A 19168-nucleotide genomic window follows, 5' to 3' on the forward strand; every position below is an offset into this window, starting at 1 on the left:
TGCACTGGATAATTTCTTAGGCTACTATGTACTGGGGCGCTGGAGCCGGGGCAGTAAGGTAAGTCTAGCACTACTTAGTGCTGCAGGCGGTGAGCTCTCGCAGGGCTGCCTGCCCGGGCTCTGTCCTGCCCCTTGACCTTGCTCGTGGCCGAGTTTCTGCTTCGCCTGCTGAAGAGCGCCCGCGCAGCCCTGTAAAACACCGTGACGTTACGATTAGTGCCTTTGTACTTTGAACTTGTTTTCCCTCGATTATGAAAGTTAGCCTGTTGCCTGCTTGGCCCAGGTGCCCATGTGAGAGCAGGTAACGCTTGGGCAGGTTTGCACTCTCCCCGGGCAGGGCTGCCGTGGGACGTGCTGGGGCTGTGCCACAGCGGGGAGCGGCAGGAGGGAGATTAAAATGACAAACTCCAGGCTTTTCCCTGGACAGTTTCCTGGGCACTCTGTAAATCGTCGGGATTTGTAGACTGCAGTGAAGAGTTCTCTAGTTGGTATGTTTCCCTCAGGACTAAGCAGTGTTAACTTTTGTTTCATGTTTCTATTATTAACAAAAATTTCTTCCTAAATATTAAGTTTAATTAGTTATGCTGCATATAGTAACAGAACTAGTACTTGCTTTTAAAATGAACACTCCTGTTGTTGTGTCTTCATAATTTATCGAAAAGATTTACACTGCTAGTGCCACGAAGTGTTCTCTGTAGATTCATTTGTCAGTGGCTGCTAATTGGTTGAATCATGATTTGTTTCTCCAAAATGTATAGAATTGAGCTAGATGCTCTGAACACTTAACTATTGCGAGAATCCCCCTGTAACAGGATATGCTAGCAGGGTTGCCATGGCCTTTTTATTGTCCTGTATTTCTCCAGAATACTATAGATAGTTGAAAAGGCAAGTGGCTTGCCCTTAGTGCAGTTCCTAGCAGGTCGGCCTGCTAAAAGTTGTTCCAGTCTGTTGCGGAATGGCAGAATAGTTTGTCAGTGTCTGTCTTGTTGTTGCTTCTCTTTGTAGTTGCTCAGTGGATATTGCCTAGTCAAAGATATTTGTGTGGACTGTGAAGTAATACTATGGATTTTGTGACAGTTCTATCAAATACGAACCATCATTTAGAGTTGGAAATTGGATTCTTTAAAGACTTAAGTAGCAAATGCTGTTCTTAATGAAAACACTTAACTTCAAATGTTCTGCAAGACCAAATTATTTCAGGCAGCTCTTTTCATATATTTCCGTTGCATTGCAGAAATAGTGGCTGTACGACAGTGAAGAGATAATTTAGAATTTTAAAATCACCAATGCTACTTTTCTTTTTGTTAGCAAACAACTTAAGAATTCCCAGTAAAGCATGTACAGCATGTTTCCATTAACGTGAAGTTATGTGTTGCTTTCTCCCCAAAAAGAAAATTTTGATTCTCCCCCTCTCTCTCCCCCCCCCCCCCCCAAGTTGGAAGACAGGTTCCCCCCTCCTCACATTCCCCTGGCAGTGAGTTTATGGTGCTTTCTCAGGAACTTGGCACTGGCAATTCAAATTCTGCAGGCAGTATATTTTTTTTCATTAGTTCTTGGTACTTGGGAATTCATGCTTCTCAGTGCCAAGGAGGTTAATGTGGTCAGTGTTAAAGTTGGTCTTTTCTGCTTTATATTAAATACAATTATTAGACTAAAGATTGACAGCTTCAACCAGGGTATCTAATGAATATTTACACTAGCTTATTTGTGTCTTCAAAAAATGAATGTATTATATTTTCCAGCTTTCATTTATATGAAAGAAACACAGAGAACAAGGTATGTACCAGTTGTTTGTTTTCTTAAAGAGCATCAGCTCAGTTTGATTTATGTACATATAAATCTGGATCTCTAAAATACACCTGGGGAATTTCTCATATTCATGTTTGATCATGAAGGAATAAATTATTATTTCATGCCAGTTACAGATGTGCTGAAGAATCTAGGAAGAAATTGGTTAGTGGACAGATGCACTTCGTGCACTGATACATTGCTACTCCCGCTGTCCTTTCTTGTGGCAAGTATGCTAATGGCGTTTTGTTGTATGGAGCCAAGTATCAGTGCGGTGGATCCCAGGGAAAGCCAGTGCATCAGAGACTTCTGTGTCAGCTTTGGAACCGAAGTATTTCTGATGTTGCTGAAGTCTGGAGCTAGTCGCCTTTGCTTCCATGGCTATGCAGGTCCTCTTTGATCTTCAGCAGAGTTAAAAAACGCTTCGTGCTTTCTTAGGTGAAATAAAAATCACTAACTTTATTAATAGAATGATGCTGCTGCCTGCTAAGGAGCTGAGATTCTTAGCAACCATAGTCTGTATTTTCTGCTGCTTTTGTGGAGAACCAGTAGCCAGAGCCCTGTAAAGCTCACTGTTATACAGCCTGGGGACTCCCAGCTTCTGCATTCTTCCCAGTTACTGTAACACTTCAGTGAACATGCAGTACTTGAAGAGGGAAGAGAGAATCCTGTATTGTTTTTAAGATCTAAAATATAAAGTATTTAGAGGTAAATACTCTGACCTTTTATAATTAACCTTCAAGTTTCAATTCTTTTTGTTTAAACGTAAGGTATGTTTTTGAATTCTAGCATAGAAACCTTTGGGGAAGGAATAGAGATAATGTCAGTAATTCACTGATACTGGTTTTAATTTAGAAAACATCCCTGTTTTAATGGCAAGATAAGAGAGATGTTAGTTTTAATATCTTAAGTAGTACTGTTATATCAGCAGCTTTGTTCATTTCTGACAAGTACAACTTACTGCCTCTTCGAAAAATGGTTTAGTGGGCGTAGGCAAATGTATTTATTTGGCCTTCATTTCCTTATCTTGATGCTTTTAGTAGGAAATTAGGATGTGGGTATGTAGGTATGAGAGAGAATGAGCAAGAGCAGGGTTGTTACGGAAACCAGCCCCTTCTCCTCTGCCCATTTTCTGAGCCGTGTTCACAGTAATAGCTTTCACTCTTTAAAGCATTTATTATATACAGCTCTGTATGTGTCAATGTTGGCAAACTCTGTATGTGTCTATGGTGAGCTTTGATGCAAATAATCAATTTACTTTTTCTACAGTGGCTCTGACCTTTCTATGTGTACCTTTTACATGCTGTCCTTTGAGCTTATGTGCTTTTTGATCCTGAATAGTAGATTTGATTCCCTAAGATGATTGTTCCTCTAACTCTTTTTTTGGCCTGTGTAGTTATAATCTCTTTCAGCTACTTAAGTAGAATTTTCTAACCCAATGCAATCTAGTTTTGGAATATAGTATTCATTTAAACGGATCCCCACTTCTAAGCATTCTGTAAGTCTTACTCAGTTAATATATTTATTTAGGGGAGAAGGGAGAGTAAATGTTGAGAAGGAGGGTCAACCGAAGTGATTAATATTAGGGAATTTATTTTTGTTGGGTTGTTCATTGCATCTTTTTAGGTAGAATTACTGTTGATGAGTTTTACATTTATGAATGAGACATAGTTTCAGTGTTACAAGCGTGAATTATATGAAATTATTTGTAGCATTGTGTGTACACTGCTGTGCATTTATGTTTATACATCTAAATTAACGTAAAGTTTTAAAGAAATTTGTCAATATCGGTCAGAAATTAAAGGTAGTAGGAAATACCAGCTTAAGAAAAATGTCTGAGCAGATGTTAGAACATGGTGCCTGGTTATGATTACTAGACTGTTAATGACTTCTTAAAGACATGAGAAGACCCTTAACAAGAACCACCGAAACTTCAAGGAGGAAACACCTGTCATAAAGACAGGACAAACTCTGTATTGCTGAGATTTATAGAATTTCTGGATCTTGTGCTATAAAAGAAACAGAAAATGAATTACATTTGTATTTCTAAGTTGATATGTATAGCCTTCAGAAGAGGAAGGCGTTCCACCATATTACAAACGGGAGATTTCTTTTAAACAACACAGGGGCAAGATAAAGCAAATCAGGCTCTCTCGTGATGCTCTCTGACTTTCACTTAACTGGATCTAACTTTAAACAGAAAAGTTCTGGGTTTAAAAGAAGCAAACTCTATATAGATCCTTCTTGTATTAAGCAACAGGCCAGTCACACACTGCAGCCAATTTGTAGTTAGTTAAATTGACTGTGATTTATCAGTACTGATCTTTATGACAGAATCTGTCCTAAAATCTTCAGTACAAGGTTTTTATAATGTCTGGTTTACTGATATGTATATAGTAATTAGCAGATTGGATGCATGGAAAGACAATCCTTGATTCAAACTTCGATGGATGATTTTCAGAGCTAAAAATTCTTGTAGTCCAGGGGGAGGACAGCGTGGGACTGTCTCTGTCTCCTTTCTGTTTTTAATCTTCTATTACCCAAGAATTCTCGCCGTTCCCTGACGGGGCTGTGCTGTCTGATGATAATGTCATGGGTGAAGCACCAGATAAATTTCGAAAGTGTAAATTCTAGCCCAGCGTGGGCAAACACCTTGTCAGCATACCATAACATATAGCAAGAAGAAATGTTGTGTTTCCTGATTTCCTGAGCAGAGTAAATTGGGAGTGTGCTAAGAAATTCTTCCAGCTGTGACCATGTCCGAGCAGAGTGGAAATGGATTCCAGTTGTTGTCTGCAGTTTATGGTGGTCAGCAGTTGAAATCGGGCTGTTGTGGTTCATGAGAAATGGTGGACTGTGCAACTTTGAGATTAATTTTCTTCCTTCTTGGTTAAAGTCTAGAGGACTGCAATGAAATTTCAATCTAACTGTTAAATTTAAGTAATTGTGTGTGTATTGTAGGAGATCTCATTGCAGCTTAGCATTCTTTGCTAGTTAGTGCTATTCTTTGTATTAAAAAAGCAAATATGTAACATAATGCAAACCAGTGACATGTTCCAGTATCTCATGCTTTGAAAGGAGATGAATGGAGGATAGAAGGATTCTGGAGGACTGTGTCTTGCAGAACTGGCAAGGCTTTTAAAAAACACTGCTGCCCCGCTTAAGGTGGAAAGTAGAGCAGAAAACTGTAAACTGTAGTAAGTAACGTCGTATCTATTTTTAGACAGTGTCCTGTTTTCCATTAAATGACAATAATGATAAACATCAGTCAGTTAAATCTACCATTAATAAGTGCCAGACAGGACTTCTTTAAAACTTTATATATAGGGAGGGAGGGAGAGAGAAGGAGAGAGAGAGAGTGTGTGTGTGCGTGTGTGTGTGTGAGAGAGAGAACACACACACACACACACACACACACACACACACACACACACACACACACACACACACACACACACACACACGAAGATGCTTTTGACTGTGTGATTGGTGGTGTGTGAACAGAAGCATTGCCCATCGCTTTGTTCCTCAGCTCACTCTAGGCATGCCTGACACAAGGTCTTAATTTCAGGTGACCCATGTTGTTAAACACCCGTGGTGTGTATGAGAATTGTTGAAATGAAGGCTTTTGTGTCCTGGTGAAATTAGAAGTGCAAGAAGGAATGGAAAGCTTTCAGAGGCGAAAGGAGCTCAGAGGGGGAACAGAGGAAGACCAATGGGGAAGTTTTCAGAAGAGGCACACTTAGGGGAAAGACTTGGCTTGGGATTTTGATTTTTGTTCCTGTTTTAATTGTTTTCAATCTATGTTTGGTTTTAATGGTAAACTGAACTATACAGTATGATTACGTTGTGCAGCTCAGTCTGCACTATATTTTTCTGAGTTCAGCAGTTCACACTTAACCTGCTGGGGAATTTTTTTATTTCCTTGAACACCTCTGGTATTGCACTTCCTTTATTACAAGAGGAAATGGTGTAGTGTTAATGTTCTGTTTGAAGCTCTTTCATTTCTTTTTCAACCCTGTTTCTGGAAATTCCAGTTTAACCACATCAGCAGTACTAGTTCAGTTTTGACTGCTAGAATATGGGAAGTAGCTTCATGGGCACTGGTTATACTGAGCTCTGCCAGGTTGCACTGCCGCCCTTTGACATGTATCGTGTAACAATCTCATGTACTGTTTTGTCAAAAGGAGGGATGATCTCGCCCTTACACAAACCATTCGAATTTTCCCTAGGTGATGAAAGCCATTGGTTGTGTGAGGTGAAGTGTAAGACGTTGCTGGACAGGGACTGCTGTTTTGGGGGTAAAAAGAATACTTTCTTTTTGTTTTTGCAGATTCTTTAAAGAACTTGAGGCAAGACATCAGAACAACATCTTTATTGATGATATTAGTGATATAGTTGGAAAGCATGCTTCTTCAACGTTTGATCCATATGTAAAATACTGCACTAATGAAGTCTATCAGCAGCGAACACTACAGAAATTACTGTAAGAAATAATCTTAAAATACAATTGCAAAATCATCCTGTTTGTAGCAGGAGTCAAAGGCTGGGGTATTTTGGTGCAAAAACTTTCGCTTCCAACTAAGCATGTGGTTGCATGCTGGCATTCCTTAATGCACAAGGTCCTTTGAGTAATTAAGAGTGAAAATAAGCCTGGCTGCATAGTCCAATCCTATTTATAGTCTTGTGTTCAACTCTGTTTCCACTATTAAGTACAATTTTATCAAACTGTCAAAGCCATGCTTTTTTATATATTACATATTTGCATGTTTGCACTCTTGCATGCATGGGAGATTACAAGAATTTTAAATGTTAATACTGGTCTTCCATATCTGAATAAATAAAGCCGAAGGCTTAAGTGATATAAATCCCCCAAACTGCAGTTTCTCTAAGAAATAAAATGATAATTCTTTAAAAAAAAAAAAAAAAAAAGCAACTTTCATAATTCTTGTTTGTGCTTGTTAATGCTTGCAGTTCTTGTTAAAGCATTCTGTTTAATCCCCCTTCCCTTTTTCTCCCCAGAGCTACAAATCCAGCATTTAAAGAGGTGTTGTCACGGATTGAGTCCCATGAAGACTGCAGGAATTTACCAATGATCTCTTTCCTCATACTTCCAATGCAGAGAGTTACTCGTCTTCCATTACTGATGGATGTGAGAACAGACTTTTTTTTTTTTTTTTTTTTTTGCTTTTAATGTGTCATGCATGTTCTTTTAATCTAGGCATTTTTTCTCTTCAATTCCTGTTTTGTTCCATTCACTTCATATCATCTTGCTTATACCATTTACAGGGCTGTAGATACTTGTCTGTTGACAACAAAGTATGGTAGCATTTGTTTGCTTATGCAATCAAAAATTAAATATTTATAAGTTCTAATCTAAAAATTTTACAGTCAAGGGTGAAAATGATGGTGAAATCAAGGAAGAAGCTAGTACAGAAGTTGCACACAGTGTTAGATTTACAATTAAACCCTACAGTTTAAAAACAAACTTTCCATCATATAGATTGGATAAGGGCCCTTTTGCATTAAATTCTTATTTTCAGGAGTAGTGTCATCGAGACCCTCTAAAAGAGTTAGAGTTCTTTGTTCAGGGTTATACTGTGTTGTTGGGGGCACAGGAGCTCTTACTAGAGTGGAACAGTATTTACATACTCGGTTACCACCAGGGTGTTACACTGTGAGATGCACCATCCGCATGCAGGTTAATGGCGACTTAGGAAGTGTGAAGAAGTGCAATTGAAATTTTGTGAGAAAAGTTCACACCAAGATCTGTGGTATTTCAGTGAAGATGCTAGAACTGAATTTATGAGTTGGACTACCAACAGTAGTGTATATTAAAATCCAAGCTCAGATTCCAGCAGTGGCAGAATCCAGAAACAAGACAAATAATTTTCTCCTGTGTGTTCATGAATTCTACACTAATTAATTTGATTGATGATCCTTTAGATGACTGAATAGTTAATTTTTTCATAATTAATCCAAAAACTAATTTTATGTAAAATATCTTACGATGTTTTTGTTTCTCAGTCAAAAAAATAATTTAGCCAGTCTGTCATTGATTCAAAATGGCTGGTTTGGATAGGATATCATCTTTTCCTCTAACCCATAAAAATAAACTTTGTCAGTAAATATGATTGTCATGTGTAAGTCACCGATCGGACTTACTTCTCATTACTTTTCAGCATTCCCCATGTTTGGATGCTGTAGCTGTCTTCCCTCACATATGCTTTTTGTTTTAGTAATCTTAAATAATATTGTTCCGTATATATTTCCATAGTGCATGTGGAAAAGGTTTAAGAGCCTTTTCTTTTACTGCTTTGGAAATGCCTATCTTCCACAGAGAGGTCAGACAAAGTAGTCTGGTACAGTTTCCTTATTCCATGTGTAACTGTACATGAATGGACAATTTAACTTCTGGGAAAAGCTTAACCTTGTGTTTGAAATGGGAAGAACCTGATTATGCACAGCTGCAATGGGTTTTCATCGTGGTTTGCATAAAGGTAGAAAGGAGAAACTTTCCTGTTCCTGGAAGGGTATGGCCTTCCTGTTCCACTGCGGTGCCGTGGATGGAGATTGGCCCAGAAGTGGAAAATGTCACATTCCTCCAAAAAGACCTCAAGGGAGATGTCCCTTAGTGTCATGAAGAATGCTGGGGAAGTGACCTAATGCTTTGTCATTTAACCTAGTCCACAACTGAGCCTTCACCTCTTTAATTTCAGCACATATGTACTTTAAAACTCTGTATTTGTTACAATCTGTACTTCATAGTTCTCTGAAGCAACAGAACTTTTGTTTCAGACTATTTGTCAGAAAACTCCTAAAGACTCACCAAAATATGAAAACTGCAAGCAAGCTCTGAAAGAAGTGAGTAAGGTATGTTCCTAAAAACTTAATCTGGCTGCAGAATTGTTTGTTTTGAGGGATTTTCTTCCTAAATTACACTGCATGCTTTGGTCATCTCAAAAATCCATTGTGAGAAAGAGCTGCTTTTGTTTCTTTGTTTGTATTTGTTTTTTTAGTCCCTTGATAATTAATTTTCATGTTTGTTGCTTATTTTGCTCACCTATTTCACAGTGTCACTGGACAGCCTTACTCTATTTGCTGCCAGTCATTCAAACAGAAGGCCATGTGACAGACTGTATACATAAAAAGCCAAAAAAACACCCTACGGTACAGAAAAGAAGTCTGAATTGCCTAAGAAAACTTAAGAATTCTTTCTGCTTTTGGCATGTTTTAAGTAGGCCATTTCTGCTTCTGTCAGTTTTTCGAAGTTGTTCTCTTCCTATCCTGGAATCATGTTTTTTGGGCAAAAATCAAAGGTGGAAGAAGAGCACAAGTCCATTCACCATGTATAGTTTGTAAATGTCAACATTATGTCACTTAGTTGTATAATAAATTCCAGTTAATTTCATTTGAAACTGAGCAACCAGATTACCAGATATTTTTATATTGTTGTGAAATACTGTCCATCTTTAAAAAAAATAAATAAATAAATAGAAAACTCTTTAAAACAGAACATTGTGGTTTGAAAAGAAAATCTGAAGACTAGTTATCATTTTGCTTTTAAGATCTCAGAATTTCAGAAACTGTGATGTGTCATAGACTGTTACTTAATGTGATGGGTTAGGTGTTCTTTATTTAAAAAACTCATTCTCTGCATGTTGGGACTAGACATTGCCTTGGGCCTTGAGCATTCCTGTCAGCTTTAAGGGAAAATTTGATGTTTTCCTTGCATAAATAATGTAAAGGGGAAGAGCAGTGAAGGATAAAAATATTAAATTGCTTTATTTAAGAAAGACCACTAGGGATCAGTTTTATGCCTAAATCATCCTCTTTCTGTTACTTAAAAAAAATCTTAAACTCAGTAACACTGTACTGTTGCCAGCACAATTGGATTTTAGTGTGGGAACAGTATATGGTGTGTAAAACGTTCAGTCTGAAAAGGAGATGAGGGAAGACAAACTCCCTGACTGATGTTGTTTATACTTCTATGTCTAGATGTTGTGGAAACCTCCCTTGATAAGAATGATTTTATCACAGGCTCATTTAAAAAAAATTTCCTGTAGGACTAAGATTTTTAGTTTTGTGCTCTCCTCCAGAAGTTTCTGTATAATTCTGTTATTTCTGTTATCTCAAAACTGTTTAACTGTTACAGTGAAGTCACTGTTTTTTTTAATACCACAGAACAACTCTTTATGTAAACTTACTAAAATTATAACAGTTTAACTGTTTACTGTTTCTTTAGCAACTGTTGCACCAGGATTAAAGGCAATTTCCCTGCAGTGAAAAACTGGAAAGCTCTTTGGTCCTCCTAGACTTTGATGCTATATTAGCTTTGGAAAGGCTTCCTGGATGGTGCCCATGAGTTTGTTTCTAGTCTCAGCCTGCTATCCCCCACTGAACCAGTTGCTGCTCAGGTTTCTTTCCTCCTTTCAGCCTCCTAGGAAGTAAGAAATTAAAAAAAATAAGAAAAGGCCCATTGACTCTTGGGAAATCCTTGCATGAGGTTAATGGGAATGCATTTTCATACCTTTCCTTCTGCCTCGCCCCCCCCACCCCCCATGCAGACTTTATTTAAACTGTAGTATGCTTTAAGATTTCATTCTGAAAGTTAGCTGCAGTGAAGCGTTTTCTAGAATACTGTTTGTCCTAAGTCCTGAATACATTAAACCTATTAAATATCTCATTTCTAGTTGGTCCGTTTGTGCAATGAAGGTGCTCGGAAAATGGAAAGGACAGAAATGATGTATACCATTAACTCCCAGCTGGAATTTAAAATCAAGGTATGATGATATTTCTGACTGTACATTATTCAGCTATGCATATGCATAGCTTCGAATGCATGTTGAGTTTTGATAGCTTCACTGCCAGAATAAACAAAGTAAATTAGCTTGGCTTGCAGAGGCTGTAATATTGGCATGACTTTTTAGCCAAGGAAGACAAGTTCATGTTTGGGGGTGGTTGAAGCCCTGGAAGCTCAGAGAGTAACTGAAGACTGTTACATAAAACCAAGGAGATGAAGCTTCAGGTTGGGGCTTTGCAGGGGAAGAGAGAGTAAGGAGAGATACATATATATGTATATATTTTTAATAAGTTAGCATTATTTGCTGAAGAACTAGGTACAAATGCAGTATGTTCAGACTCCAGGTTTGCCTTTGTGGATGAAACCCTGGCCTTGTTGGAGTCGCAGTACCTAGCAGTATCAGCCATGGTATGATTTTATGCTGTCTTACCTAATTCATAACACTGTGCATGATGGTCTCATCACAGTTTATAAGTAGAATCATATGTTACTCTGCCTCTCTTTCCATCCTTCTCATCCTTCATGTCCTCTGGGCTTGTCAGACTTTGAAATACTTTTTCCTCTCTCTCTCCCTTTTCTCCTCACATAAAGAAACCAAAAGCAGAAGAGTGCACAGCATCATTTCTGATTTGTGCTAGAATCATTACAATTCTGCACTGCAAGTAGAGGCCGTGTCATTGAACAGCGTATGTGGTGCATTGACTATGTATTTGAGTCTCTTGCAGAGTTAGACACTTGTTGAGTGGATTAAAAAAATATTTGGGGGAGAGGTATTGCAATTTTTTTGAACAAGATGTAGTTAATGCTTAATGTTAAGGATGTTAAGAAAGCTGCCAAATCCGGTGGATGCCAGGGATTCCTCCTCCCCGGGCTCCGGAGCCCAGCTGGCTGCCCTGAGACCCCATAGGTCTCTGTCCTGGGCCGATGGTGCAGCTGCTGCTGTTCCCATCTGCTGGTTCGGCCGCTAGCGAAGCTGAGCTGAGTTCTGGCCTTAGTTACTGTCTCTGTTACCACCTGCTTGTTAGGTCTGTGCATCTGTGTGTCTAGTATGTGCCACTTTCCTATCAGTTGTTACTTTTTTTAACTGTTGTTACTTCTTTGAACTATTCGGTAGTAGGTCTTAACCAGGTAACTCAATGAAGGAGGTGCTTTCACATTCCATATACCCTTATGCTTAATATGCAAGAAAATGTAAGACTTAAAACTTCCTGGACCTGGACTTCCACGTGCAATGCCTGTTCAGATTGCTTCACTGGCGATGTAGTTTGAAAGGTAATAGATACCTCGATTCCTCTGTGGAACCTCACAAGTGTCAGACACTTGTATTGTGAAGCAGTTCTGTTCCTCGCTTCAGATCATTATCTGGTAGTATGTAAGCAGATGCTGATAAATTTTCATTAAACATGAAACTGCATGCAGCTTGCTGAGCTGCAAATAATTCTCAAGTTTTGCTTAGAATTATAACTGCAGTTGAGGAGAAAATATTGTTTCTTTTAAGCATGAATTAGTATTTGTATTTTTTTTTAATATAGCAAACAGTGTAATGTATTTATATCACACGTTAATTCTTGCAGCGAAATTGCCAATTATGGCAGGATACAAATTTTTATTTTAAATAACAAAGGTTATGTTATGGCAAAAGAGTTTTTTAGTATATATTGAATTAGTTATTCTTTTCTGCCTGTGTTAATTCTGGCTTGAAAAGGTCTATTTATTTAGTTACTTCAGCTGAAATAAAAAAGACAAAAATTCCAACTTGATTAAGAGTTAGCACCCTAGCATACTTCTATAAATAAGGAGTCATACCATTACATAATGAGTATTCTGTGAGAAGATTTTTTTATTACCATATTTGCAGTACACAGTGGTTTATAGTTTCAGAAACATAGTTCTTAAAGGATCTTGGTGTGTCTTGCTTTGAGGAATTACTCTCTTTAGAGATGCTTGTCAACTTTGCCGAAGTGTTTTTATTTACATACTTTGAGCAAAAACTGAGAAGAAGAAGAATATTTACTTACAACAAGAATAAATGGACTGTCTCTTAACAAGTGTCATCACTGCATTTGCTAACTGCTATGGATAATGTCTCAAGTCTTTGGATAGTTTAAAACAGAGTTTTAGATAGTCTGAAGCCTTGGGATGATCTACTTGGATTCACTTGTAGTTCTCAAACCTACGTAAATTCTGAAGAGTTTTTAAAGGAACTAAGTTTCTTAAATGGCTTAAGTCTCTTATCTTCCCCATGGGAAGAGGCTTTTGATCCTAATTTTGCAAAAATAAGGTGCACTGTATAGTTCTTTCACTGTACATGTTGCTACTAGGAGCTCTCAATAGTTTTATGGGAATAATGGCAACTTTGTTTCTCTATGTTTTTATGCAAGTTTTTCTACTTTGTGTATCTTAGATATAAATTCTTAGTGGTGTAGACATTTTCTGTGGTTTGAGAGTTTGCCAGCTGGAGTATAAAAGACTACTTTGGCCACATTTCAATACATTTTAAGTTCAGACAGCTTGTTATATATAGGAAGGAGATGATATACATGTTGCACTCTTGGCAATTAAGGAAAATTTATATTAAAGTGCAAACTAGCTGCTGCTGGAATATAGTCAATTAGGAAAATGTGATGAACTCATTTGGAATACAGATTAGAGGCATTTTTAGGTCATGCACAAATAGAAATTTTGTAAGTACTTTTTGACTGTAAAAGAGTCATCATGGTGCTATAATTCTGTTTTATAAGCATTCTAAATCAAGTAAACCATTTCTCTGCCTACTCAACCTCATATAGTGTTTTGAGATTTTTATCTATTTTGTTAGTTGTAATTGTATAGCCTTACAAGGAAATACAAGAGAAGCTACTCAGAAATCCTGTCACTTCTGCACATATTTTGTCTGTAGGATTTTATTTTTTTAATTAAGGTTCAGAGTTTTTTTAATTAAGTTTTTCATCTGTAGCACCAGAAAAGTGTTTTTCTGCAAACATGCTTTTGTGTTCAATAACCAAACTCCTTCGTGAATTCTCTGAGAACCATCTAGCCCAAAGTCTTTCAAGTTTGTAAAGTCACAAAAAACATGATGGCACATCAGAATGTGGTCTGATATTTCATACTCCATATATGGAAATAAGCTATTTGATTAAAAAAAAAAAAAAACTTGAATTTCACATCATTTTAAGGTACTGGCTGAACCAGCTGAGTTCTGGTTCAAAGTAAGCCAAATATTTTTAAAGCCAGATGTTGATATAAAACTGTGGAAATTACATACTTGATTTTGGTGATGGAACTTAGGAGTTCTGCCAAAGAGTTCACTAGGGAGCTCTTCTAAGCATTTCACGTCTGAATAGTGATCTAAATTGGCCTTGCATAACCTGTAAGGTTTAATGATGCATCTTTAATAAAATGACTGCCCATAGGAAAAATGATATTATACAATTTACTTTTTTCTAAGAATGTATAGGTGGAAATCTACGTTAGCTTCTGATCTGAGGTGAGTGAGAATGGCAATTAAAGTAACAAACCTGACTCGAAATTACAGTGGTTTTTAAACAGTTTGGTTTTACTCCGATTCACTAACAGAGGCTTGGAAAAACATCTTTTTATGAAATACAGTTTTGAAACTAAATTCTGCATTTCTAAACTGGAGCATATTGTAGAAAAAGGAGTTTAATAAACTAATGGATAATACAAATCTAGAAATGTTCAATAAAATTTGTGTAAACTGAAAAAGAATATGTGAGCTTAGATAATGGGGCAGAAAGGTCTGAAGGGACTTTGATCAAGATTCAATAGAATAATATTGGCGTGGTAGCATGAAAGCAAAAATAGTAGGAATTATGTCAGATAATGAAATATGCTGGTATTTATAAGTAGGCACTTTGAAATAACGTAGGTTTTGAAAGGCCACTCATGTAGGTCTACAGTGTAACAAAGGTTTTGTTCCGGTGGGTATCTTTGCTCAAGAACCAAGTGAAGGTGGACGTTCATTAGGTCTATTCTGGATATAGTGGACATATAAATCAGTCTGGGACAAGTAAGAAAAGTTCAAGGCTTCTCTAATTTGTAACAATTTGCAACAGTTCCGAAGGGCTTACTATAGTTCTGTAATTTTAGAGGAATCCTCATCTGTCGTTCATGGGTTACGTCCTGATAGAAAGCAGGAAGAAGAGGGTGCCGGGAGTTTGGTCCAGCCTTTTGTCTTGACTCTGGGGTATTGCATGGTGGCAGAAAAGCATCTTGTGAATAATAGTATTGTTGTTTGCTATTTCAGTGTCACTATAAAGTCAGACCTCAAAGCTCAGAAACAAGGGGATGGCTGCGTATAAAGTTAGGAAGTTAATATTTTGTCATTCCACCAGTGAGGTCATGGTTGAAGTACTGTGTTTCTGTTTTGGCATAATATTGTGGGTCAAGTATTGACAAACGAGTCAGTTTAGTAAAGGGCAGCTAAAGTGGTTAAAGGGTATGAGAAGAATGATTAAGCTAGCTGACAAGCCAAATGAAGAAATATTTTAAAAGTACGTGAAAGGTGGTGTCATGAGACAGATGAGTTTGAACAGAAACAAAGTACAGAAACTGGACAAGCAAAAAGTCACGTGTAAAGCAGAAACAGAAGTTTGATTATTGCCCTCCAAGTGAAGAAAAATATGCGCCCCATAAAATTTAATGGTAAGTGCCCATTGACTGCAATACACGTCTCACGTACGGATCGTGGCCAGAGTGGATGCCTCTTCTTTTCCAGCGATACCGTATACCTTCTGTTTGAGAACCTGCAAGTTACAGGTAGCTGAGCTCACGCTTCACTTGCAGAAGTTACCCAGTGAGTCAAATCCTTTTTGGAACCAGGGCAGGAAGGTACCAGGCATCTGCAGATGCTCCATCCAGCATGTGTGCGATACCCAAAGGTGCACAGAGGAAAAAAGTACCAACCTTTTCACTATTCAGGTCACCATAGAGCTCAGGGCTGCGAGCTATGGAGGAGGTCAGTCTCTTTGTACAGTGCCTTTGCTGTCTAGTGACAGCAGCACAGAACTGGTCAGTCAGAAGGAACCTGCCTGCAGTGTGGCACTGCAGAAGGCTCCCCGCGTGACAGCTTTGCTAGGGTCCCTGCTAGCGGCAGTCAGCGAGGTCAGTGATTGAGGAATCTTGGTAGCTGGGAGAGTTGCCAGCACTGCAATGGACCTTTGTTGTTCTGGTATCACATGTCATGGTACAGCTTCAGACATGAGCTGTTCGCTGCATTACCAGTCTCACTCTGTTTTAAAGAGGAGAATCTCCCTCTAGAAAGAGAGAGATTCATGGCCCAGAGAAACAAAGGGTCTTTCTATGGAATTGTACAGGATGGATCATATGTTAGGACCAATCTAGTCTTGCAGTCTGTCTCCATAATTTGTCTGTTCATTTTTTAGCTCAGATGAGCAATTAGGTCATGAGTATGAAGAGTGATTTTCAAATTTTTGTGGGCTGTTACTTGTCTGTTATGTGAATGATGAAGATACCTTATATCTTGGTATCTCTGTTCTGCGTTTTTACTCAAGATTTCTGAGTTTATTCAAGCATTTTTCCAAATCTTTAGTACTCTAATTAAAAAAATACCCTACCTTTAGAGGATTAAAGTATTATTTTCTTCCTTTATAGCCATTTCCATTGGTTTCCTCTTCACGATGGTTAGTGAAAAGGGGTGAATTAACAGCTTATGTAGAAGACACTGGACTTTTCTCTAAAAGAACTTCCAAGCAGCAGGTGTACTTCTTCCTCTTTAATGATGTCCTCATTATCACCAAGAAGAAGAGGTAAGAGCTTCACCAGTATACAATTGCCTTTGCGTTCAACTCCTTGAATCACAGAGAGAACAGCTGAGTTATGGCTGTCTTTTAAAATTATCATGACTATTGTGTGCATCACCCTAAGGGAAATGAGAACCTAAACTTCCTGGCTTTGGAAAGGCAAACTTTATTGTTCATTATTTACTCAAGAATAGTTTATTGCATCCACAGCATTTTTTTGTTTGAAAGAAAGAAGGAGATTCAAAGGGAAGTAAATGGATTTGGTCTATTGCAGCATAAAACAGGTAGAAATATGGGCTAAGCACATTTTAAGTATAGTCAAGAGTTCTGAAGCTATTTATATGTTCTAATATACTGTGTCTTAGAGTAAATGAATCATGAAGGTATTTGAGTTTCTAATATTGCTCTGTCAGACTGTGTTTAGAAATGACAACCAGTTGTTAAACAGGATTTATTTTTGGCAAAGTGAATTGAAATTCTGAATTGTCAAACAAATTAAAAAGTCTGTTCTTGATGCGTTAGCAAAGGGAGAAGTTTTGAGAGGATGTAAAAGTAGTAATTTTGTTTCCCCTCCCTGCTCTCTCCCTGGCTGAACTGTTACTGAGAATGATGTTTTAGAGACTACTGCTAATAGTCTCTTTAAATTTTTATCACTAGATTTGAGGGGAGGGTCAGAATAATTTAAATTTAATGTAGTTTACATCTTCTGTTGATGCTGTTGATAGTATCTGACAGAGAAACCTTAGTCCTGAGGCTAGAAGTAGTTTTGAAGAACAGTTATTTTGCTTTTGGGTTGACCAGTTAAAATGAAAACAGCTGTTTTTTAAAAGACTTCCTTCTGTGAAACTTTGATTCCATAACTTAAGCCAGAAATGTTGAGGAATAAGCTATAATATAAAATCTGGGAAGAAAATGCTGATTTTTGAGTAAAGGGAAATATAATTTGTTTTCTCCATTTTTTTAAGCTTTAAGTGAAAGCATTTTTATACAAATGGAAAGAAAAGTGAATAGACTTCTCCCTAGATATCTTATTGCTGTGAACATGTTCCTGAGATTCAGTGTTTATCAAAGTTTATGCAGAAATGTTTTTGAAGGTCCCTTGTTATAACACTGGCAGCACATCACAGAGTTGTATTACATGGTTTTTAAACACTGCATTTCTTTTCTCATAGAACTAACATTAATATATTATTGTGCTGGTAGCTAAGTAAATATTTGAGTTGAGAAAACAATGAAAAATCTATTATCTGTGTTGCTACATTGTTTATTGGTTTCCAATGTGATGGCTTGTCATCCAGATTATAAGCAAGATATTTATAACAATGTGCCCTGTCCAAACTTCAGTGCTTTTGATTTATAACAACTTCCAGCTGTTGGAATTGCTAATGTCCGAAAGGGCCCAGAAACTGAAGTTAAAGAAAACTCAATGTTAATGATGGGATTTATGTATTCACTGAACAAAGACTCTCTAAACAAATAGAATTATAAAGGATTTATTTCTGCAGCCTTCACAGATATTTTGAGCATGAAGCATGTGCTCTGCCTAAGTGAATAAGCTTACTAACAATATTTGAGTTTTTTAGCGATTTGTTCTCCCACCCACAGTGTGGACTGTACAGCAGTGGGGAGAAATATTTGTTGCTAGTTGAGTTTAAATGTTTGTGTTTTCACTCGAGCAGTTGCTTTTTCAGAAGATTCTTAACATCACACACACACACACACACACACACACACACACACACACACAATCACTCCTCAGTACTCTGCTAAAACTTAGTGTTCCAATCATACAGCTTTACCCTTTATCCAAAAAATTATTTTCAGCTATCCTGTTTGAGCAGTTTGCCAGATTTGTGGAACCTAGCTCACACAATCGGGAATGGCTCAATCCAATTTTTTTAAAGGCCAGGCTTGATGGTACTTGTCAAAGTAGTCGTTTTGATAACTGATAAATAATTCTAGTCCAACAGGAGGTAGCATATGTCACTATTTACATGCTTATATCAAGAACAATTTCCAACTGTCAGAAGCATGTTTAGAACAATTGCATTATAAATACTGTCACAAACAAGCATTCCGAAAACCTTTTTATAATGAGAAATACTACATTTTAGCTATAAAAACCTAAAGGGAGATCTTGTGTGGCTGTGTGCTTAGGCATGTTCCACAGAGTTCTTATGTTTTAGTTTCAATGTTATTTTATTAATCATAATTTTCCCTATCTACAGTTCCACTTTTGATTGAAAGTGTAACTGTCTTTTCTGCTCCATTAAGTAGGTTAAATGGAGTTTAGTTACCAAAAATCCCTTCCTTTTTAATGGACACCATGGTGTTCTATCTCCTTGCAACTCTGAAGTATTTTAGAGGCTTATGCTTTTAATGTCTGCTGCTGGACAGTCTATCTTTTATATAAGCATGTTGCATCTACCTTGAGAATCATTTAGTGTCTGATTTTGGTGCTATAAAGCAGCAGGATAGCTGGTTGCTTCATCACAGTTGTTCTTTGAAGAAGTAAGGCAAACAGCTACTGAATAATACTCAAAATTGGCTGTGGGGATTAGCACAAAAAGGGACACATGAACTTGCGACCTGTGTCTTTCTACACAAAATTTTGGAGAAGAAATAAAAATGTTTACTTTTCCGCATTGCTCAGCTTTCAGTTTACTGGGAATATTTTTTTCCAGTTTAAGCATATTTTCTTGTAGTACCTTCTGCAGTATAGCCACCATCTGTGTTTTTTAATGTCAAAATATTTTTTTAGAATACAAACTTGAGTGCATTCCCTCAATAAGAG

General features: G+C 37.4%; 1 protein-coding gene across 3 annotated transcripts in view; it reads left to right on the top strand.

Moving 5' to 3' along the window:
* ARHGEF26 (Rho guanine nucleotide exchange factor 26) overlaps positions 1 to 19168 on the top strand; it is an 88233-nt gene that overhangs the window by 50637 nt on the left and 18428 nt on the right. For 2 of the 3 annotated variants that reach the window (XM_064516514.1, XM_064516513.1), the window contains exons 7-11: positions 6122 to 6274; positions 6811 to 6940; positions 8587 to 8661; positions 10482 to 10571; positions 16226 to 16380. In XM_064516514.1, the coding sequence (XP_064372584.1) occupies positions 6122 to 6274; positions 6811 to 6940; positions 8587 to 8661; positions 10482 to 10571; positions 16226 to 16380 (603 nt within the window). The remainder of the gene's footprint in view (positions 1 to 6121; positions 6275 to 6810; positions 6941 to 8586; positions 8662 to 10481; positions 10572 to 16225; positions 16381 to 19168) is intronic. The other variant, XM_026096853.2, reaches the window with a different exon arrangement.

The sequence above is a fragment of the Dromaius novaehollandiae genome, chromosome 9 (assembly GCF_036370855.1).
Source record: "Dromaius novaehollandiae isolate bDroNov1 chromosome 9, bDroNov1.hap1, whole genome shotgun sequence".
Classification (NCBI taxonomy): domain Eukaryota; kingdom Metazoa; phylum Chordata; class Aves; order Casuariiformes; family Dromaiidae; genus Dromaius; species Dromaius novaehollandiae.